The sequence below is a fragment of the Emys orbicularis genome, chromosome 7, assembly GCF_028017835.1.
Source record: "Emys orbicularis isolate rEmyOrb1 chromosome 7, rEmyOrb1.hap1, whole genome shotgun sequence".
NCBI classification, from domain to species: domain Eukaryota; kingdom Metazoa; phylum Chordata; order Testudines; family Emydidae; genus Emys; species Emys orbicularis.
In genome coordinates this window covers 40,760,623-40,784,472 of record NC_088689.1, presented here as the reverse complement: position 1 = coordinate 40,784,472, position 23,850 = coordinate 40,760,623, and the positions used below count along the sequence as shown (strand labels likewise).

Sequence of the window (23,850 nt, the reverse complement as noted above, 5' to 3'; positions counted from 1 at the left end):
CCACTTCCGCTCGGGGGCGGGGCGTCGCCATGGCGGCCGGAGGCAGAGCCAGGCGGCCGGAGAAGCCGCGATGAAGGATGAGGATGATCTCGCGATACATGCGGAAGCCGGTGCCCCCCGACGCCCTGGAGATGTGAGTGCCCCCCTCGCTGCAGCCCGGCTAGGGCCAGCTCTGGCCTGCACGCGGGAGGTTCGGCGGTAACAGGCCCAACGGCCGAGCCCTCACTGCTCCCCACCTTGACAGCAGTACCCTCCCAGCCTGACAGCCGCACCCCCACACAGGGCCGGCCCCTCCCCGGCATGACAACAACAACCCTCACATAGGGCCCGAGCCTGACAGCAGCTCCCCCCACGGGGCCCAGCCCCTCACCCCCGGCCTGACTGCAGCACAGGCCCCAAGCTCCCCTCCCCCCCCATCATATAAGTTTGGGTTTTAAGTAAAACATGAAATATTGCGAGAATTGTAATCAAGTTGCCAGAGTTGGCTACATTGGGTATTTCACAGGAGCTGCTCTAAGAATAGCTAGACCAGGAGTGGCCAACCTGAGCAGGAGCCAGAATTTACCAATGTACATTGCCAAAGAGCCACAGTAATAGGTCAGCAGCTCCCAGGGCCTCCCCACACCTCCGCATCAGCTGTTCTTGGTGTGCAGGAGGCCTGGGAGTAGGGAGGAGCAAGGGCCCAGCAGGCTCAGGGGAGGGGGCAGGAAGGGGTGGAGTGGGGGCAGGGCCTGTGGCACAGCCTCCACCTGCACATTGGAAAGTTGGCACCTGTAGCTCCAGCCCCGGAGTTGGTGCCTATACAAGGAGCCGCATATTAACTTCTGAAGGGCTGCATGTGGCTCCGGAGCCACAGGTTAGCCACCCCTGAGCTAGAGCTATCAGTCTTTGATTCTTTAGGAGTGACAGTAGTTTAGTAAACAGAAATCTACAACATAACTCAGGACCACATTTGCCCTTGAGATTGTGTTGCGGCCCCATCTTAATCTAAGTTTCTTTGAAGTATAGAAAATGATAGCCAAAATAAAGTGTGAAGGAACCTGTCTGATCTCTGTGTTTTTTGAAAAGGTTTGTTAAAATCTAAATAATAAACAAAATAAATACAACTATTATTGTAAATAAAATACTTATATTGTTTATGATAAGTGTTGTCATATATTTATGTTATTCTAGAAACATTAATTTGATGAATTATGGCCTAATAAGCTTAGTTTAAAGGAGACAGTGGATCCTAAACTAAGATCTTTTATCTCAAGCTTCATTCTGGAGTTAATTTGTATGTTTAAAGTCTAAGACTTTGATGAGAATAGCGATTTGTAACAGAATACTGGTAGATATTTAATATAGTGGCACTAATCCTCTAGGGATATAAAGACAGTTCAGGTGTGCGTGTTACTGTTTCCTTGAAAATCAGCAAAAACCTCTAATGCCCTGGAACTCTGCAGAAGTTTTGAGTTGTGGGGTTTATTCTCAGAACTAATGTCAAATTGAGCTTATTTATTTTATGTTTCTTTTAGCCATGGACTTGCAAAACATGCTTTAGAGCATCATCCCCTGCCAGAGCCACTAGATGACATTTACACAGCTACTCCGGCCACTGAAAGCTATGAAGAATTCTTGAGGTATCTGGAGTAATAAAATATTTTTGTCAGGAGACCACAGAGAAACAGACAACTTTTGTGTTCTGTCCGCATTATAAAGATATCACAGTGACACAGTCTGTAATATTAGGTGGTATATATGTTGATTCACAGTGGCGTGAATCCACAGTATAACTACGCTACTAATGCTTGACCTCAAAGATCTGCACTTGCACAGGTTGCCAGTGAAATTAATGGGACTCTGCATGGGCAAAGAGGTCTCCAACATAGAACAGCTTCTTGGATTGGGGTCATAATGAGGATGGAGACAATTAAATCCCAGCACTGTCCCCTTCCCAGCAGCTTGACCCAGGCTTCTCACTAGAGTAGTGATTCTATGCCTTGCTGGTTGCCCTCTCTTTCACTTTGGCAAGACAATATGATATATTTTTTCAAGCCCTAGTATACATGTATGGGAACACATGTAGTGTTTGGGAATAATTTTCAGAATAGTTAAATCCTTTTGATCTGTCACAGCTTGTGAATATTGTGGGTCATCTCATTTTTATGCTAGAAGCAGGAGAGAGGGAGAGTGATTTTCTGAGGTGTGGAGAAGATGAACTGGTCATTCTCTATGTAGTTAAAGGGAGAAGGTAGTAAAATAACTCTTGGAAAATGAACATGTCAAGAGCCTAATCCTGCAGCCCTCTACTGGAATCTAAACTGTTATAAATATGCCTTTCTATACATGAAAAATAGTTTACTCATCCACATATTTGTGAATGTATCTCATGAGAATTTTTTTCTCTCCTACCCCCAAAAATGTGCATTTTAGGGAGTCTGAAACCTTGAAGGAATCAAATTACCCAGATATTACTGCAGCTGACAAGGGGAGCTCATGGTCTGCTAGTCAGAGTTACACAGGCACCTCCACTGAAGACAGCTCAGTCTTCTCTTGGGGCTACGATGTGAGTAGAACACAGTCCTCCGGCATAAAATTATCAGAGATAGTTGAAAGGTTGTGCTGACACATTTCAAGTAGCATTTTGAATAAATTTCTTTGCAAAATCCAGGTTAAGGTGAGAACTGTAAATAATGCAATGGTATTTGCTATGGGAAAAGAAACAGAGGGTCTTTCTCTCTCAACCCTTCCCAACCCTCTTTTCTTTATTGTCTAATCAGGACATGTTCTGCTAATACCTGAATATCGTATAGTCTGCATTTTTAGCTTAAAACTTTCAGATCACAGGTAATTTGATGAATAAAGGTAATGTATACGGCATATATGCCATAATTGTTGAACCTCACATGCCAGTGTGTGGTTTTCATATGGTTGGATTTACGAAACTGTATTTTGGAAAACCTCTGTGCTTCTCAAAGCATATTAAAGCCACTGAAATTTTTTCTCTTTTAAAAAATATATTTCTCTTTCATATGCCGACACAGGCTCTGATTAACAGGTGCTATTGCTCTCTCCGCAGTGGAGACAGAAAAATTGTTGAATTTTAAATTACTTGAGAAACATCTTCAGTTGTTTTCTGTCTGGAGAAGCATCCTCAGTTGTCTACTGGCTACATAGAGGATTTGGTACCTATCAACTCTTGATTACTGTTCAGTGTCATAAATTTGTGGCAACATCTAATACCACTTAGCATTGTTTTTACATTTTCTATCACCATCTCTGGCATGATTAATTTTCCATTTCACTGAAATTTGGTTGAGTCTTATTTTTTCATGTTTCCAGGTAATTTACCTGAATTGCCATGTCTCAACTGACAATTTTCTTTCTCATTATTGATTTAAAACAAATATTCTAAAACCTTCTGTTAAACCATCCAATAGGGACAGTGCTGATCTAAATTTTGTGTGTACATGGGATCAGCACTTACATCAATCCGTGTTCTCTCCAGTGGAAAGATGACTTAAGGTTAACGTGCCTCTCTGAGAGAGGTCCTTACTGTTTAAATTAATCCTGCTAAAGTTTAAGTAAATGAATTTTTTTTTTCAATTAAGGTGGCTTAAAAAAATTCTCACCCCAAATCCTCCCCTTTAACGTTTTTTTTTGATAATTTTCCTTCCTAGGAATTTGATAAAGCTGCCACACGACAAGTTCAGCAGATGTTCAGACACATTGATGAGCTTTTATATGAACAGAAAGAAAGTGTGCATGTTGAGGGTCTGCAAGAAGAATGCCAACAATGGACATCTAGCTTTCCTCATCTCAGGTATTTTATTGATGGATTAATGCTGGTAATGTCACAGAATTATTACAGAACCAAATTGCTAGTGGTGGAAATGGCTGTATTTTTAAACATTGTTAGAATTGATGTGTGTGTGTGAGTGATTATACAATATGTGGAGATAAAATTGTCTGTCTGCTCCCACTCCTCCCGCACCACTGCAAGGCTCATATTTAGTTCCTTCAGGTGCTTGGAAGACTGTTGATATTTTCCACTGCATTGGGCCCTAAAATAGCAACTTTTTCTTAGAAGTGATAGATGTTTATTTTTTGATAATTAAAAAACACCAATAATTCATCCCTCCTCTACAAATGAATAGCTTGCCAGTTATGGTGGCTGTTTGGAGACTTAAATCTTATTCTTACATTTGACAGATTTGCTAATGCTTTAAGGCATTAATGTTAGAAGAGGAGAAAGCAAAAGAATTCTCTTAACACATTTTCATGATGCCATGCAATATGTGTAGAGAAAATACCCCAAACCACATTAAAATATAATCTGCAAAGCAGAAAATTTCTCATTTGACAAGTATATTTTCAAAGCTATCTGTGTGAGATACAAGCAACCTCACTATTTTTATGGTGTTCATATGGCTTCTCAATAAACTTTGTTTACTTTCTTGTATAATAAATCATTCAGCCATTTTACCTATCACATTGTCTGATTTTTCAAATTTTCTTTTTAATATTATAGGATTTTGGGGAAGCAGGTAGTAATCCCCACAGATGAAGGTTTTGGGTGGTATTCAAGTTCACCTTCTAGCAGCTTAGGTTCATTGGATGTCAGCCCAGTACAAGAAAGAGATTATAGTGAGTAAGTATCAGTAGATTTCTCAGATTGTACCAGTGTATGAAGGTGATTTTTCTGCTCAAGGATTGCAACAATCAATTTATTTTCTTAATTTATGAGTTGTATATAAAGTCAAGCTTCAGCATTTTTTGTTTGGTAGGTTTTTGGACAAAGCATGGATTAGTAGCCAAAAGCAAAGAGTTACGATCACAGGATGGTTAGACCTTCCAGATGAGTCTATTGTTGAGGTGCAGTAGACTACAAATTGACCTAATAAGTTGATAGTTAGCTTTTTGAGGATTTCTATATATAGTAATTGCCAGTGACATTCATTAACTATTAATGTTTGTACAGTGCTTTAAAGATATAAAGCACTTTTTTCTTTACAATTGTTTTATAAACTTATTCGCTGAGACTGTAGACTCTTGATAAGCATTAAAAATATACAGCATTAAAATCCACAATATGCAGGCTTACTGTCCTCTCCAATACCTAACCCATTAATGTACCCATTTGGTCTTCCAACCAAACCATCTTATGTGTCTCAGTCGACCATACAGGAAAAGCTAAATTCTACTGTTATAAATAGAATAACAAAATTTCTTTTATTTTCAAAAAATATTTTGTTTGTTAAGGTTTAGTATTTTGGGCAAGAAGATACCTCTCTGTGTTACTCCCGTTCATAAAGATGTTGACTTTTCAAAACCTCCTACTGTTTGCTCTGTGGAGAGTGAAGATGGAGTAATTGTCTCTGAAGGAATAATGGAGGAATATTTAGCATTTGACTGCAGAGATGTGTAGGTATCGAATATTAATCTATAACAATACCTCTAATACTGGTGGCCTGGAATTTCTGTTGCTAAATGATAATATATTAAGTTTGTTCTTGACATTAGGATGACAATTTATATGACAAAACAATACTTTCACTGAATCTTCTTTCACGTCATCCAACTAGAGAAATTTAAAATGTTTAAGGCTGGAGAGGTGCTTGCAAACCTATGGAGGTCTATCTATCTCCTTGAATTAGTAATTTTGCTATGCTATATTTTTCCCCTCAAAGTATTTGTCTTAATTCCTTTTTATAACTGTTCATACTAGTTGCTTCTGTTTCTGGCCTGGGTGATTTATAACATAATAGCCGAGGGTTTGTTACATGATTCTGAATGTCAAGTTTGTTACTAGTTGTTAAGTATCAACAATGTGCTTGGTGCTGTTTCTGCATTTCAGTGTCCAGGTTGCTAGTGTTTATGTAGTATTAGATCTTTCCACCTCCTTAAGAGCAATTAAGTTGTTCTGGATTCACTATTTATGAGAAAATAATTTACATTTGTTTCCATCAAAAGAAGGAAATTAAGAGTGTCAGTTGGAAACACCACTTACTTTTGTTTCCATTGGGCAAGTTGCACAAAATAAGTAAGAAATCTGTATGACCTGTTGGTTTGTTAGTTGGTCACAAGTTAACTAGTCTGAAAAAACAAAGTCACTTATGTGTACAGATCATGAGTTTCTGATTGGTGTATGGCAGTGATTTTCAAACTTTTTAGGCTGGATACCCCTTTCCAAATAATGTAGTCTACTGCGTACCCCCATCTGAGATAGGTAGAGGCGATGTGTGTGGGGGGGCACACAGGGTCAGCCCCTCATGCCCAGATTTCTGCCTTCCATTTAGCAACAGCTTCTAGAGGTTTTCAAACTATGGTGCGCGCCCTCTTGGAGGGTGTAGAGGAATTTTCAAGGGGATGAACAGCGACGCCAGGTGGCTCGGGCCAGCCCTGTGCCACAGGACTCTGGGAGGGAGCACCATCTCTACCTGTTGACTCACCTCAGTGGGCCACCCCATCCTGTCTGGGTTGAGGGGCACAACCAAAAATTGTAACTCAAAGGGGGGGCCCCCGAACACTGTCCGCCATTACATGATTTTTCTCATGTACCTGTAGGGGTACAGCTACTCCGGTTTGAAAACCATTGTATGGCATGTGCTGACCAGGCCAGTAGGAGATGGGTATTGCAGTGAACAAACAGCAGAGAATTCTGTAAGGTATTAAGTAGTCAGTATAGAAAACTCCTTTAACACTGGCCCTTCCTTATCTTCAAAATGTGTAGCTTTTTATGTTAAATATTAAATAGAAGTATTGATGCTGTAATAAATAGATGCTGAAATATTTTTTATTCTGTGTCAGCATGTGAAATCTTTTGACTGACCCATCATGTTCTTGAATGCAGCAGACATCTCCTGGCCTTCAGAACTTAGTACACCTCCTGTCTTGTGGAAGATCCTGCAGCTGGGGTCTCTTGCTGCCCCTGAGCTTTCTTTTTATATATTTTAAATACAAGAGCTTTATTTCTTTTTAATTCTCTGAAATTAAGTTGGTTCTATAGTCTAAGTATTTGGTGGCTGTTAGGTCAACAGGCAGGAAATGCTACTAAACAACTGCAGTTAGTTGCCTTTCTCTCCAAAATTAGGGACTTTGTAGTGATGTGCATTCAAGACTGCTGCCTAGTGGGGAGATGCATGAAGATAATGGTCCCATTGGAAGTTAAGTACTCAAATTGTAAATATTAATATATATATTTTTATAAAGCACTTTTTATTCATGAATCTCAAAGCGCTTTACCAAGGAGGATAAATATCATTATACTCATTTTACAGATCAGAAAATCAAGGCACAGAGAGGTAAAGTGATTTACTGAATATCACACAGATCAGTGGCAGACTCTGAAATATATTCTCATGTCAGCGCTCTATCCACAGAAGCGTGCTCCCTCCAATACTAGATTCAGTGGGTTATCTGCTCTTATTTGTTGAGTACACTGCCACCCCTCAACAGACAATAATCTGTGAGAAATACGCCATTTCTGTTGAAGTCATTTCTTGTAATCATGCAGCCAGCTGTCCTGACCTACCCATTTTAACTTAAAAGGAAATAGAACCAAAGTCTAACAGAGGTGCACATATGTAACAGACATATAACCAGCCATTTAAAACATTAAATGATTACAACAAGAAAGCAAAGGATAGAGAAAGCAGTTTGTTTAAGTCAAGATAGAAATCTTGCTCACCCTCTCTTTACAGGGAGGAAGAGTTGCATGAAAGGAAAATGGGACTCTCATCTGACAGACAGAAATTAGGTTTCCCTCCTATATCTCCATGTTACTGCATGAAGGATGCTGTGCTCACATATGTGTTTGATGATGTGTGGAGTGAAGTCCTGGGATCTGTAGAGGAGTTAATCTGCCGGCACTGGGAAGGATCAGTCTCCGGTAAGGATCAGTGTTGAAATAAAATTTGAAATGGATGTAATACTTTGATGCTCTCTTTAAAAAGGATACTCTTTGGAGTGCTTAAAATTAGTAAGCCTTAGCCTCATAGGATATACTGTATTTCTGGAGGCAATATTTGTACATTAAATCATACTTTAAAGAGAGGTAGTCAGTACTTTTTATTACTTAGTATAATTTGTATACCTTCCATAGTTTCCAATATTATTTTAGAATCCTATAAATAACACTTGTCGCTCTATTCCATTTGGGAAACACTGTTTGTCTTCCTACTACCCCAAAATAATCAGTTCACTAGTGTCTTTGATAACCACACAGGTTTGAAGTACGCTTATTTCACCTTTTGGTTAGCTGCTGTCCTGCATCATCAGAGCAGAGATATTGCAGTAATGTATTGGTAGTGTTTTGTTTTTGTTTTTTTAAAGAGTGGTGAATGGGGTAAATTGAAAAATAAAAAAATATTTGAGATAGTACTCCCCACCACATTATATTTTCAAGGGATGTTAAAATCGGTAGTTGATATTACTGTTTAAACAACTTATCACCTGCCAGCCTGTGAGAAAAATCATGGGATCCATATTTGCAGAGTAGGATGTTTTTACTACTGTATGGAATGGAATAAAAGAGAGACACATTTTGGTGATGACCCTTTAACGACAACAGTACCTTGATTTTTCAACTTGATGAGACATGAATTTAACAATATTAAACAGAGTTTAAAACACTTGAGTGAAATCTATCCAAAAAGAGCCTAAAATCTTTGGATTCAAAGTATTGCCCATAAAAGTGGCAATGCTGAAAGTTTGCAGTGATGTGGATTCTCCACTCTTCTTGTTTTGTATAGATGATGAAAAAAAAGTCATAACTGTAGAAACAATGAGAATGGATCCTGGAAGCCCTTTTCTGCAGTTTGAACCTCTGCCATTGGTGTTACCTCGAGTGCCACAAGCTAAAATGCCCTCCATCACCTCAAATTTGGTAAGCTCTACTGGCCAAGTGGTTAAGGTTGAGTTGGAGTAACACTGCCTGGCCAGAGAGGCTAAAGTTTTCTAGAGGGAGATTTGTGCTTTGACCTCTTCTTAAAATTAGAAGCATGATCACTAACTGCCCTTTCTAAAACTTTAGTTTTGTTATGCCTCACAGTCACAATTGTTTTTTATCCCTGTTTTGCTGTTTTAAATGCTGTTGTTGTTTTGTAGTATCGTTTATAATGGACCAAGGTACGGTGAGTTTTGGATGGTAATCGTGTAGATTCTTTCCATACTTAACATTGCTTGAGTTAAATTGTGAGGTTCTGATTAGTGTGCACAAGAGATGTCTTAGTCACTGTCAGCCCAGCCATTTCCAAGGTCATTAGAAATTAGAGATTAGAGTCTAGTCTCTGTGAAGTGGTAAGTGACTCTACATTTAAAACATGATTAAAAAAAATTTTTTTTTTTAGATACTGATTCTGGCCCTGCATGTTCTACTTTAGGATTAGATGTCCCTAAAGTGGAAAGCACCAAAAATGTTATCTATATTCCATCAGTTTTTAACTCAATTCTTTCCTTTTTATTTCTTTCTTCCCACTTTTCCTGTATAATCCTCTACCTCTTCCTCATGTTTGCCTTATTGTATGTGTAGTGCCCACAACCCAGATGTAGCCGCAAAACCAAAAAGAGGAGAAAATCACCTCAAGTATGTATGCTGGAGAGATTAAAGCTCTATTGTTCTTACTCTTGGTGTCATTGTGGTGGGTGGAATTTGCCATTTTTCCAGATCAGCCTGAGTTACAAGGAGAGGATTTTCCAGTTTTGTTCTTGACATAAAAGAGGTGCCCAACACATTGTAAAGTGAGATCATAAAGATTCTCCTATAGTAGTTATATTACACTCATTTGTGCACCATGTCACAAGATTGTTTCTTGCAAATGAAAGCCTCAGTTGTGAAGCTTTAAGTACAATATATAGTATGGTAGCAGATATTTTAAAATAAAAATATATACTAAGTGCCATCATTTGCAAGACCAAGCTTCAACTGTTATTTATAGGATACTTAGCTAAAATATGAGAATGATGTATATGAATATACTCTGCTTTGGTTGGAAGCATTCAGCTTCTGTTGTTTTCCAGTGATTATTTGATAAGGGCAAGAACATAGGTGAGTGATCATGTCAAAAGTAAATCTATTTTTTTCTGACTTGCAGATAAATGTCTCTCAAGGATCAAGTGGTGGCCCTCAACAAAATCTGAATGGTTTGATGGTGATACATGGGATCCACTTACAGCAAAGGAATCTGCCTCTAATAGACAAAATATTGTAAGAGTAGTAGCTTTTTGTCTCTGTAGTACTGTAGTAAAGTTGAGCTCTTTAATGCTAGGAAAGAAGAATGTATTGGGATTAAACCCAGTGTCAAGGAAATTAATCTCCCATAGTGTAAGCAGCGGATCTCAATTATTTTCTCACCTATTTATCTGTTCTCAGTGATGCAATATATTTACTGCACTTGCACAAGACTAACTTTATGCTCCTGTGTAAAGCCACTGGGATTACTCACATGCTTAAAGTTAGGCACATGCTTAAATACTTTGCTGAATCAGGATCTAAAAGTGTTAAATATACTATGATTTCATAAGGGTAGCTAAAAGGATGGTGTTGAGGTTTGGTTTTCTTTTTAAAATGTAGTGGTTGGATGCTCATGTAAGAGACTGATACAACTTGACTTTCATGAGGCATGGGGGAGAGAAAATGCTATACCAGTTCTCTCTTACCATTCTGCCAATATACCAGTCTGGAACTGGAACAAGCCTGCTGTTTCATATATTGAGTTTCTCTTAAAGAAAGGCCCCTCTTGCCAAATGGCAAATTGTGTGGTGGTTTTGTGACATGCAACAGATGGAACAAGCAAACTCAACACCTTTTTGTTTCTGATCTAAATATTATTTCAACTTGGTCTACAGAGATGAAAGATTAATGCCCTAACCCATTAAGCTATCTAATCCCAAACTTTTAAAATTTATTTTTTTAATATGGCTAGTTTATCACTTAGTTAGCTGTTGTCTGCATCACAACTGGTACTAGCTGGCATAGCTTTTGTCATCCTGAAGAGGACAATCACAGGTTGAATGGAATTGGAAATGAAGGTGCCCTCTTAGCCCTAGAGATAGACCTGTTTGGTCTGGTCTGAGGCACAAAGCCAAGGATGTGAGGGTTTAGTTTGCATTGCCACTCTCTATGTTGTATAGTAATTCTTCCATTTCTATTCTCTTCAATCTGGAACATTTCATGATAATTAAAAATAAAGTCTACTTCCTTTCTTTCTGTTCCTTGCCCTATTCCTTGGTAGCACAGCCCTCCGTGACTTATAGAATGGTATCAAAAGTCTACCAACTTTATCAGTACATAATGTTGCTATTGTAGTTTTCAGACGAGGACTGTACTAGTAGTATGAAATTTGTCATAATGACCATGTTTATGTATGTTTCATTTGGTTCCTTGATTCTGTTGTTAGAGATCTGGATGACAAATCACTATTGAGGCCAGGCTCCAGTTCCATCCTCTCAACAAGAACTCGACCAAATCGCACTCTAGAGCTCAGTACGTCTTCTCTGTCATATTCTGCTCATTCTGCTAGAAGACGCAACCCACCACCACGCACCCTGCATCCCATCAACACTAACCACTCTCGTTCTGGGACACCAAGATCCATGGATGAAGTCATCAGGGGAACACGACTGTATGTTTAAAAACCAATTTTTCACTCTACAAATTATAGAACCAAAGGTTTATAGAACCAAATCCATGTAAAGCAAAAAAGCTGTCAAATGGAGACAGTGTCTATGATTTTTTTATTTAAAAAAAATATAATTGCAAATTAAATCACTGCCTCCTGAGAAAGCTGAAACTGCTACATTTGCTAAAACTGACCTAACATTTTACCTGCAACCTATGTTTCTGAAAATTGCCTAAGGATGTGATACTGTGCATCCTGTAAAAGAGAGACTACATTCCTATAAGTTTTTGAGCAACTGGAGAGCAAACTTAATTTTATTAATTGCTGCCTTGGAGAGAGGAGGAGAGTTGCATGTAAAGATTTACAATATGATAGCTACAGAGGATGCTAATCTTAGTGAGTCTGTTCCAAAGCCCACTGAAGTCAGTGGAAAGACTCCCATTGACCTCAATGGGCTTTGGATCAAATCCAGAATGAAATTATTTTCATTTTCCTCTAGTCTTTTGCCTGCATCCAAAACAGACTTTTACACTTTGAAAGCAGCTGAGTCACCCTGGAGTGCGAGTACCAAGAGCTGGCTCTTCTGGATTTAGAAGTGACATGCCAAAATGCATCATTCTGGGAAGCCACAAGTACTAAAAGTCTCTAATTGATCTCTGATGCTTCTGGTATCTGTGACAACCTAGAATGATATATTGTGTAGCATTGCTAGTAAACCCAGAAGAGTCATTGGATATCACAGACCCTAAAAATGTTTTGTTTAGAAAGGTGAATTAAAGTTTTTCTCTGTTGAACGTCCTTTGCAGGCAGGCTAGTGGCAGAATTCTGCATGTGTTTCTGGAACTGACTTGACTTTTCCTTTTGACTTTGCAGTCTACATTTAAGAATGGACTCGTGTTCTTTTAAACTCATCCAATCTATCCTGTCTTCTCTACATTTTTTTTCAGATGTTGTCATTATTACCAACTCAGCTGTAAATTACTTAATAGCTGATTCTCCTTTTTCCTTCCAGTGTCTTATAATGTCTCTCTTCGCTATTCTCAGACCCAGAGATTCATTTCACAATTCTTGAAGTACCCCCTTTATTCTTAGAATATATACTCAATGCATATAGTGGGTTCCAGGGAGAGGTTTTAAAAAATTTGGTTATGCTTTCAAGCTCTTGTAACACATAGTTCCAGAATGGCCTCCCAATCTGGCAATCTCCGAATGTATGCAATATAATATCCAAGGCATCTTGAATATCTTCAATACTTATGACAGGTTTCAGAGTAGCAGCCGTGTTAGTCTGTATCCGCAAAAATAACAGGAGTACTTGTGGCACCTTAGAAATATAAAATGTAACTCTGAGGGCCTATTGTAATTATGTAAAGTGTGGGCCATTAATGATGGTTTGGAATCTTGATGACTCCCATTGTCTGCAGATGGCTGTTTACCTGTGAGTCTCCCTGTATATGTGTGTGCTGGCAAGTGAGTAATGAAGTCTTGCAGTGACATGCGATCATGTCACCTGAACTGGAATCCATCTTTAACCTGGTGCTTTTCCAGTGAGGGGAGGGGGTGGAAACCCAGAGGGACAAAGGGTTCCCGCCTTATGCAAAAGATATATAAAGGGGTGGAAGAGAACAGAGATGGAGAGAAGCCATCATGGAGAACCCCCTAGCTAACACCTAAGCTGGAACAAGAGCTGTACCAGGGGAAAAAATTGTGCCCAGGCCTGGAAGGTGTCCAGTCTGAGAAAAACTTACTGAAGCATCTCTGAGGGTGAGATTATCTGTATTTAGTTTGATTAGGCATAAATTTGCGCATTTTATTTTATTTTGCTTGGTGACTTACTTTGTTCTGTCTGTTACTACTTGGAACCACTTAAATCCTACTGTCTGTATTTAATAAAATCACTTTTTATTTAGTAATTTACTCAGAGTATGTATTAATACCTGGGGGAGCAAACAACTGTGCATATCTCTCTATCAGTGTTATAGAGGGCGAACAATTTATGAGTTTACTCTGCATAAGCTTTATGCAGGGTAAAACGGATTTATCTGGGTTTAGACCCCATTGGGAGTTGGGCATCTAAGTGCTAAAGACAAGCACACTCCTGTGAGCTGTTTTTGGGTAAACTTGCAGCTTTGGGACAAGTGATTCAGACCCTGAGTCTTTGTTAGAGCAGACTGGAGTGTCTGGCTCAGCAAGACAGGGTGCTGGAGTCCTGAGCTGGCAGGGAAAACAGAAGCAGGGGTAGTCTTTGCACATTGGGTGGCAGCTCCCAAGGGGGTTTCTGTGATCCAACCCGTCACAGTGGCACCTTAAATTTGTTAGTCTCTAAGGTGCCACAAGTACTCCTGTTATTTTTTCAATACTTATCTCATATGTGGACTCTATTCATATATAAGATGCCTATAAATTGCAGTATTTTCAAAGCAGAATACCTATTTTACAACTTTCTACTTTTGTTTGCACATTTGTAGTTATTCCTTAAACTCTCATATTAACACAAATATTATGTAGATTTAAATATCACAGTTAAATAAATTTTAAAACTGAATAGTTAAAAATCATTTCCCTTTTGCTTACTTGTCCAGACTTAAATTTTGTGTCTTTTCTGCAATAGTTGCTAATAAATTATCACTCAGACTTCAGAGAAGCCAGGGAATGCTGCTCCCTGTCTTGTTTTAGATGTCATTGATTCCATCAACTTTGTAATAGAAATACTGAACTTGCCTTTTGTTGGGTAGAAAGCTTCTGAGTTCACCTTCTTAAAAAAAGGATTTGCTCTTAACAAGCCTTTTACATCTTCCTTTTTGTTCCTGTAATGAAGTCATAAAGTTGAATTTGTGAGATCACAGTTAGTGATTTCATAGACAAGCAGGATGAGAAACAGAGCTGTGTGGGAGAATCTCTTGCTTAAAACACACATTTCAGCAGTATCTGTATTTGTTTGTATATTTTGCCAAACACAGTGGTATCTAGCCACTCGAGAGAGGAACATAAAGTTTCAACATGGTCCTGTTAGGACACACTTCTCTTCTCCATTCTGGGGTATCATTGGTCTGTTATTGATTTCTTTCCTCCCCTTTTTGGGCTTTCTGGGCAAAGTGACAGAGTGTTTATTAAGAAAAAGGCAGTGTAAACATCTGCATCTTGTATTGTGCAATAAAAGAGGCAAAACATGACATCATCCTGATGCACTGTGGTAGAGTTCCATAGCAGGGTGCCCTTTTCCAAGAATGCCAGGACTCCAGTACCAATGAGCTTCATCTTGGGTACCAACAACTACTTAGTACATGTTGAGCACGGTATTTCAAGGATGATGTGGAGGAAAAGGCAGTCCTATTTAGGTTTTGAAGATAAAGATCAGGACTTTTAATTGGATCCCGTATTAAAGGGGGAGCTAGTACAGTGATTCTCATTTACATGTTCTTGTCTATCTGTTCTGCTTAGGAGATGGGGTTCCACATTCCAGACCAGCTGCAGCCTCTGTATATCTTCCATTCTCAGCCCCACATAGAGAGTATTACAGTAGTCTATCCTTGAGACTACAAAGACATAGATCCAGAAGGTGTTTCTGGCTGCTGCCACAGCTTGGATATCTAGATACAGTGCAGAGCCAAGATGGCCTATCTCCTAGACAATGGACAGAAGCCTTAAACAGAAGCAATTGATACAGATTATGCAAAATCTGCCAAAAGTTCCTCATTGCTCACCAACATTTATCTTACTTGAATCTGAGTCAGTGTTTACTGACTCTATCCATCCAGGTGCTTATTTCTTCCATACAATGAGGTAGCTGGAAGATGGCATCTGCTTCAGGTGCAAATGATATGTGTAGTTGTGCCTTATCAGCATGTTGCTGACATTTGAGCCCATACTATCACAACCATCTCATGGTCTCTCACATAGATACTGAAGAGGAGAGGGGACACTATTGAGGCGTGTGGGATTCCACAGATAGGAGCTTTTGGTAAGAGCAGTTGCCCATCACAGCCCTCAGATGTAGTCAAGAGGAATGAGTAGAACACTGTGAGAGCAGTGCCATCAACTCCTGCTATATTCCATAGATGGGATAGCAATATCTTGTGGTTAGCCATATTGAGGGCATTAGATAAATACAGTAGAACTAGCACAGATGTCTTACCACTGTTCATGGCATAAAATCATCTGAAAGAATAACAGTGCTGTCTCAATGTCATAGCTAGGTCTGAAACCTATCTGGGAGGGATCTAGCGATAAGTAATTATGTGCTGCTGGAGCTGGACTGCTGTTACCTTTCCCATGACCTTGCTTAGGGTTCTGAAGACTGCTGAGTGAAACTGCTGAGATCTTTGTTATTTTGACCATTGACTGGACCATAGTGTCTGGAAGGTTTGCCTTCCCAAGGGCTACATTGACAAAATGCATGAAGAGCAGTCGCAAGCCTACTAACAAGGGAATACAGGAAATTACTGGCTAAGACCATTTTGTAACTTTTCAAAAATAATTTCAAGTTTATTCCAGTGCGGTGCTCGCCCTTAAAGCCCAGATCTCCTATACTTTCCACACAACAACCTAGCATCTTAAATTACAATTCTGCATGTGTTGTCCTGAGTTTTATTGTTTCATTTGCTTTAGCTCACATTGGTCTCATAATCTCTGGTATTAATGTATATTTTTGGTTGTTGGTGGTGGCGGATTCCAGTCCTACTGCACATGACCAGCTGTTGTCACCGTCCTTAATGCCCTTGAGCCGAAATAATCTTCTGCCACCTATTAGTACTGCTGACGTGGTGGAACACTTGAACACCGTGAGATCCCAAAGACAAACGGTAACCTGCCAATTTGTATGTCATATGAAAACACATTTAATTATATTCTTTGGAAACGAGAGACATGTTAAAGTTGAATTTATCTCACAACAGATTGCATTGGCAAATCCAAGAAATGTTTATTGTATTTTTATTTTTGATTTATATTTTTGTTATCCAAATTATCCTGATGTTCTGAGAAGTTCTTCCTCATAGTTATAAGATAATACAATGTTGTAATACAAAAATAAGCTCATGAGTTTTGACCAACAAACTGGAACAAAGTTGAGTGCTTTTCAGACCCAGTGAAAGTAGGAACCATTTTCTGTTTCCTATGAAGATGCTCATAGTTGATTAGACTCTGATTCCAAGATTTTATCTTTAATGTAGTCAGAATCAAAAATAGTCTGATTGTTAATTTTCCTGTACTTTGATGTAGGAAGCCCGAGGGAATTCCAGTCGAGCTCAGAGTGCAATGGAAGATGAGATTAACCATCAGCAGCCACAGGAGAGGCTTTTCTTACCTGATCATTTCTCCAGGCCTAATACAACACATGCATTTTGGGTAAAAAGTGGCAAATGTATCCAAATAATATTTAGATCCAGAGAGATTGTTTGGTAGATTTTTGCTTTAGCGGTTAGCATTTAGCATTTATAAATACTTAATGAAGAACTGGATGGCTCAAGTGATTGGTACAGAACCTTTAACCCCTATATCTCCAAATTAAATCTGCCCAGGTTGGTAGATACAAAGTTGTTTGGCACCTGTGAAATGACAATGTGGACTCAGTCCAGTTCCTAGAGGTTAAGTGTCCATGCCTCCAAATTCCCCACAACCAGCTCTCTTTATGGTCAGTATTTTCAGCTATTGGAACTACACTCTTCTCCTTAAAGATGGTCCTTCCAGAACAAGTTTGAGGTATATTGTGGAGAAGCTTGTACTCTTGATCTAAATATGACTTTAATCTTCAGAGCTTTTCAAGCCAGCATCTTTCATGAGGATTACAGTCATGAAGTAATGAGGAAGAAAAAAATACTTTGCTTTGTAAACTTAAAGGGACTTGTTGGGCCATCTACTCAACCTCCTGCATAACTGAAGGATAGTTTTCTTAAGTTTCCTTGAACAACCCCATATTATTTGTAAAATCCCTACAGTTCAATTTCATTATCAGATGCTGCTGTATAGCTCTTTATTTTAAAATTTACTGGGGAACAGTCTGGCTGGCTTCTTGTCCCAGCTTTAACTAAACTTTTTTATTATATTAAGCTTTGTGAGTATTGAATCCTGCAGCACAGCTCATGGTTTCCATGTATGGTTTTGGTTTTCCATGTATGGTTGTAGGAACACTTGGGCTTCCTATCTTGAAACATAGGTAGTTTCAGAAATTGAAAGAATGATAATGAATGGCTAGTGCTGCTTTTAAGTAATATATAGTAGATTTTTGGTGGGGGAGGGGAGAGGTGTAGATAGGTGTGGTGTCTTCTGTCCAATTTAACCTAAGGGAGAACCACCTCGAGATATTAATCTTTGTATATTAGGCTCATATATTATACTTACGAAGTCTGGAGTTATTGGGCACCATTAAAAATGCTCTGTTTTAATAAAATTCTTGGTTTTGGGACTTGCCATTTTAAAAAATCCTGTTACTGCAAGTATTCAAAACTAGTTCACCTTATCTTTCAGCCCGATCCACATTATCGCCGTTCTTGCACAGTTATTGATTATGCTAATCAACCCCGGACCAGTAGAGGATCAGCAGGCACAGGTACATGCAATATTTTGACTGAAATAATAATGGGTGTGATGTGCTTTTATATCACATGACTTAAGTTATATCTGCAACATGAACAGAAAACCTCTATTAATAAATTTATTTTATACTTGATTTATACTTCTGATTTACTATTATAGAAAGTTTCACAGATATGAGGCTTGTGTGGTTTTTGCTCCTGCCATATGTAACAGTTTAAATAATTCAAAGGACTTTTTACACTGTGGACCTTGATCCTTCTCCTATTAAAAACCATGGAAATTGACTGAAGAGAAAGAAAGATCAAGTACTATACATGTGAAATTCAAGGTTATATTTTTCTATTGGTTCTGGTTCACTATCTGTCTAACTAAGGCCTTGCCTATATGAAAAGCTGCGCTGGTTTAACTGAAAGTCAGTGTAGTTGAATCAGTGTGAAAAATCCCTATAGGGATACTTTTACATAAGTTTAAACCCCAGATAGCAATTTAGCTTCATTTGACTTGTAACCCACTTAAGGTGAATACACACACACAGTTTAAATTGAGTTGAGTAACCATGCAGGGGATTTTACCAGTTTAGTTAAGTTGATTTAAAATCCACTTTTAGTTAAACCAGTGCAGTTTCTAAATGTAGACGAGGTTTTGCATGGGGATGGGATGAACTTAGTGGCAGATAATACGCATTCCCTAGCCCGAACTGCCCTACTATTCTGGAAATGCTAATGATACAATCCTTAACTTTTAAAATAAAGCCATTCTTATATGCTTCACATACAACCCCCATTACAATTTTGTGACTTAGCAGCAGGGTACACGAAGCCGTGTGTGTGCGCAAGTGCACTTTTGCCACAGAAATAATCTAGGGAGGAAGGCCTCTTGTCTCCATCAACTCTTGCTTCAGAGATCTCAGGATTACTGTAGGGAGAGTGTCAGTTATTGTACTATGCAATTACACAGCAGTAAAAAACAGTTAACCAAATCTATAGTTTTGTTTTCTATATTGTTTTCAGGTATGGCTGGGTAGTTTACATTGGAAAATAGTCTGGATTGTAAATCCTTAATTGGGATAAGCTTGTCACCTCAAACTCAAAACCCATTCTCTGTATCTATTTTAATACTGGAATGTTTATTACTCTACAGATTCTGTTAACATAAGAGTGAGAGGTATCAGGTTAGGGATATCTAGTTCTTCCTGTATTAGTTCTTTTCACCATCATGCTCTGGGTCATTCTTTAGATGAGGAGAGAGGTCATCCTCCATTGGGTAGGAAATGAGGCAGCAGAATTGAGAACTGTTAAATGTTCTTGGTGCATTTGTATCTGATAGTTGATGGTCTGTCAGATTCCTAGTGGATAGGTGTTAGGATGGTATTTATTATCTGAGCTGGTATCAGACATGCCAAACCCATGAAAAAAACGCAGAAAGTAGGCTTGTTTTTGGCTTGTGAATTGCTTGTTGGCTAGTATCTTGTTGCTTCTTTTTTTTGATCGGCTTCTGGCAAGCAGGGGCAGGGGGGAAGAGAGTCAGGGATGCACAGCAGGCCCACCACAGTCCCAGAGTGCACACGGGGGGATTAGTCAGTAGAGGGTTGGGGTTCGTAGGGATTGGTTTGTTTTGGCCTTGTTTTGAAATGGGATTAGTTTGATTTTTGGCTTATTGTGAAAGTCAGGGTGCTTATTTACTGTGTGAGAGTTGGCAACTGTGGCTGGTATCCTTGTCAATGATTGAACAGTTATGGAGAGCATCTGGTGGTTCCTTCAGCTCAGTGTTGAAGCACATGGTCGGGGGGAAAAACGGGGGGTGGAGAATTGAACTGTTACTGTCTGTTGTACTATTAGAAAGCTCTTACAGGTTGTCCCTTTCTGGTGGAATTCTTGAGTCCCATGTTTTGTGGTGCTAACTCTAATAAGGCATAATTTTCCATCCATCAGAATCAGTGCAATATAGTTCAATGAAGCAGCCACTCACTCAGCTAGTGAGCACAGCAGAAACCAGCCCAAGAAGGGTCTGGCATATAAATTCTCCAGGAATGAAATGCACACCAACATGCCCTAGCAGCAACTCATGTTATTTCCCCTACTTAGTTCTGGACTGGGATGGAGGGAGAGTATTAAACACTTTAAATAGGAAGTTACTGTGCGGCAAGCCAGGTTGCGAAGCTACAGTGCACCAGCTTGCCATGCAGTGACACCCTGTGTGGATATTGATACAGTGCACTTCAAGTAATAGTACATCAAGCCAACGTCCAGGACTTTATGCTCCTTAGCAGTGTCTACAAAGGACATTACTATGTGATATGACAAACTGCTATGATGTAGAATCTTACCCAGCTTGCTGCACAGAAAACTTGCCATGTAGACAAGCCCTAAGGGCACAGTTGGCATAGGGCACAAGCATGCATGTATTTCTCCCTCCCCACCAAGCCTCCAGGGAATCAGTTCCTTCTCAGGCCAAGCTCCTCTCAACTCCTCCTCTCCCATTGCTGCCAGACTTGGTAGAGAGCACAGATCAGGAGCCTAAGTACTTAACCCCACCACCATTAGAGTATCTGAATAAGGGCCAGGCTGGAGAGCGCTCAAGGGCACGTCTGAGTGGTAGGAAAGAGGGGAAATTGGTGCCTGAATTGTGTGTATGTTTTATGTACACTTCACACTGATTTTTCAAGCTGAAACATCCATAGCCAAAGGGAGTATTGCCTACTATGCTTAGAAGACAGACCAAAAGAAGAAACTGTCTTAAAAATCATGATTTTTTAGGATGGTAAATATTACGCTCCTGTATTCATGCTGGTACTTCTCACAAGCACTGGAATTTCAAGTATTCTTGGTACAAAGCTTCTTTAATGGATCATGTCACAGAGCAGTCCACAATAATCCAGCAGCTACTTTCAACCAAGTTAAATAGAAAGGAGCATAAACACTGCCAAATTAAGTGTAAAAATGTAATAAGAAATGCCAAAAAGGAGTCTGAAGAACAGTTAAACAGTTTATTGCCACCTTTTGAGTTTTTGGCTAACTACATCGGAAGCAGGAAGCCTGCTAAACAACCAGTGGGGCCCCTGGCTGATCGAGATACAAAAGGAGCATTTAAAGACAGTCATTTCGGAGATACTAAATGAATTCTTTGCTTCAGTCTTCATGACTGAGGATGTTGGGGAGATTCCCAAACCTGAGCTGTCCTTTGTAGGTGACAAATCTGAGGAATTGTCGCAGATTGAAGTGTCACTAGAGGTGGTTTTGGAATTAATTGACAAACTTAATAACAAGTCACTGGGACCAGATAGCATTCACTCAAATGTGAAATTGTGGAACTAGTAACTATGGTTTGTAACCTGTCCTTTAAATCAGCTTCTGTACCCACTGACTGGAAGATAGCTAATGTAACACCAATATTTAAAAAGGGCTCTAGAGGTGATCCCGGCAATTACAGACCAGTAAGTCTAACGTCAGTACCGGACAAATTAGTTGAAACAATAGTAAAGAATAAAATTGTCAGATACATAGAACATAAATTGTTGGGCAAAAGTCAACGTGGTTTCTGTAAAGGGAAATCATGTCTTACTAATCTATTAGAGTTCTTTGAAGGGGTTAACAAACATGTGGACAAGAGGGATCCAGTGGACGTAGCGTACTTAGATTTCTAGAAAGCTTTTGACAAAGTCTCTCACCAAAGGCTCTTACGTAAATTAAGTTGTCATGGGATAAGAGGAAGATCCTTTCATGGATTGAGAACTGGTTAAAAGACAGGGAACAAAGGATAGGAATTAATGGTAAATTCTCAGAATGGACAGGGGTAACTAGTTGTGTTCCCCCAGGGTCAGTCCTAGGACCAATCCTATTCAACTTATTCATAAATAATCTGGAGAAAGGGGTAAACAGTGAGGTAGCAAAGTTTGCAGAGGATACTAAACTGCTCAAGATAGTTAAGACCAAAGCAGACTGAAGAACTTCAAAAAGATCTCACAAAACTAAGTAATTGAGCAATAAAATGGCAAATGAAATGTAATGTAATGTGGATAAATGTAAAGTAATGTACATTGGAAAAAATAACCCCAATTATCCATACAATATGATGGGGGCTAATTTAGCTACAACTAATCAGGAAAGAGATCTTGGAGTCATTGTGGATAATTCTCTGAAGACGTCCACGCAGTGTGCAGCGGCAGTCAAAAAAGCAAACAGGATGTTAGGAATCATTAAAAAAGGGATAGAGAATAAGACGGAGAATATCTTATTGCCCTTATATAAATCCATGGTTCTCCCACATCTTGAATACTGCGTACAGATGTGGTCTCATCTCAAAAAGGATACACTGGCCTTAGAAAAGGTTCAGAGAAGGGCAACTACAACGATTACGGGTTTGGAATGGATCCCATATGAGGAGAGATTAAAGAGACTAGGACTTTTCAGCTTGGAAAAGAGGAGACTAAGGGGGGATATGATAGAGGTATATAAAATCATGAGTGGTGGGGAGAAAGTGAATAAGGAAAGGTTATTTACTTGTTCCCATAATATAAGAACTAGGGGCCACCAAATGAAATTAATGGGCAGCAGGTTTAACACAAATAAAAGGAAGTTGTTCTTCACACAGCACACAATCAACCTGTGGAACTCCTTGCCTGAGGAGGTTGTGAAGGTTAGGACTATAACAGGGTTTAAAAGAACTAAATTCATGGTGGTTAAGTCCATTAATGGCTATTAGCCAGGATGGGTAAGGAATGGTGTCCCTGGCCTGTTTATCAGAGGGTGGAGATGGATGGCAGGAGAGAGATCACTTGATCATTACCTGTTAGGTTCACTCCCTCTGGGGCACCTGGCATTGGCCACTGTCATTAGACAGGATACTGGGCTGGATGGACCTTTGGTCTGACCCAGTATGGCCATTCTTATGTTCTTATACCTTTCTTACCTCCAGAAAGTTTCATAAAAGAAATATTTTAAGATTATTGTACATAATCAGTCTTGGTTTTTAAAATGAAGATAATGCAATTGCTAATAAATAAATTAAAGGAAAGTGTATTTTAACATTGAAAATGTGGATATAAATGTTTTTGGTATTTAAGACTTCTAGCAGATACTAAAATGGATGTTTTACCTAATCTTTATGTAGTAGGTCTTCAGCTACATGGTTCTGTAAGAGCTCACAGCAGAGGTGGATCAGTTACAAGAAGCAGACAAGGACTATAATGAGTAACGAACTCTCACCATGATGCAGTGAGCACATCTGGACGCTCATGAAACAGTGTTGAATCTCAGCAATATCAAACTTGTTTACAGAAGAATTTAAGAACATCTTCATGAAGGATCTTATTTTTGTATGTTGTATTTTAAAAAAAGCAGCTGCCAAAGACTATAGAGTACTCAGCACATTTCAGTTTTCTTCCTGTAGACCAGGTTTTGCTATTCTGGTGAACACTAAAGCTTGTATCCTAAAAGTCTACCAAAATTTTCCACTAAACCATTGCTAATATTTTTCATATTAAAAAGGACTATTGGCTCAGGACTCTTTGCTTCCCGTTACTGCAGCAGTGGCACTACTGGAACAGTTGCCTAAGGGCTAACTTTGTGAAAGACTATTGCACTTTTCACAGCAATCTATTTACTATATATTAAAGGATTTAAAAAAAAAATCTTAATTACTACATTGATATTTCTGGTATGATTTCTCTATCAAAAGTGAGTAGATTTATTGCATATAATGCTGCCTGTACAAC

General features: G+C 39.1%; 1 protein-coding gene across 1 annotated transcript; it reads left to right on the top strand.

Moving 5' to 3' along the window:
* Window positions 1-59: 59 nt before the first annotated feature.
* Window positions 60-23,561, top strand: FAM149B1 (family with sequence similarity 149 member B1). Its single transcript, XM_065408002.1, has 15 exons — window positions 60-133; window positions 1,518-1,622; window positions 2,416-2,548; window positions 3,663-3,805; window positions 4,514-4,633; window positions 5,245-5,406; window positions 7,686-7,873; window positions 8,736-8,869; window positions 9,515-9,568; window positions 10,077-10,189; window positions 11,382-11,606; window positions 16,279-16,405; window positions 16,824-16,949; window positions 18,069-18,150; window positions 23,247-23,561. The coding sequence occupies exons 1-15, from the start codon at window positions 78-80 to the stop codon at window positions 23,321-23,323; spliced, it is 1,845 nt and encodes a 614-aa protein (XP_065264074.1). The 5' UTR covers window positions 60-77; the 3' UTR covers window positions 23,324-23,561.
* Window positions 23,562-23,850: the final 289 nt, after the last annotated feature.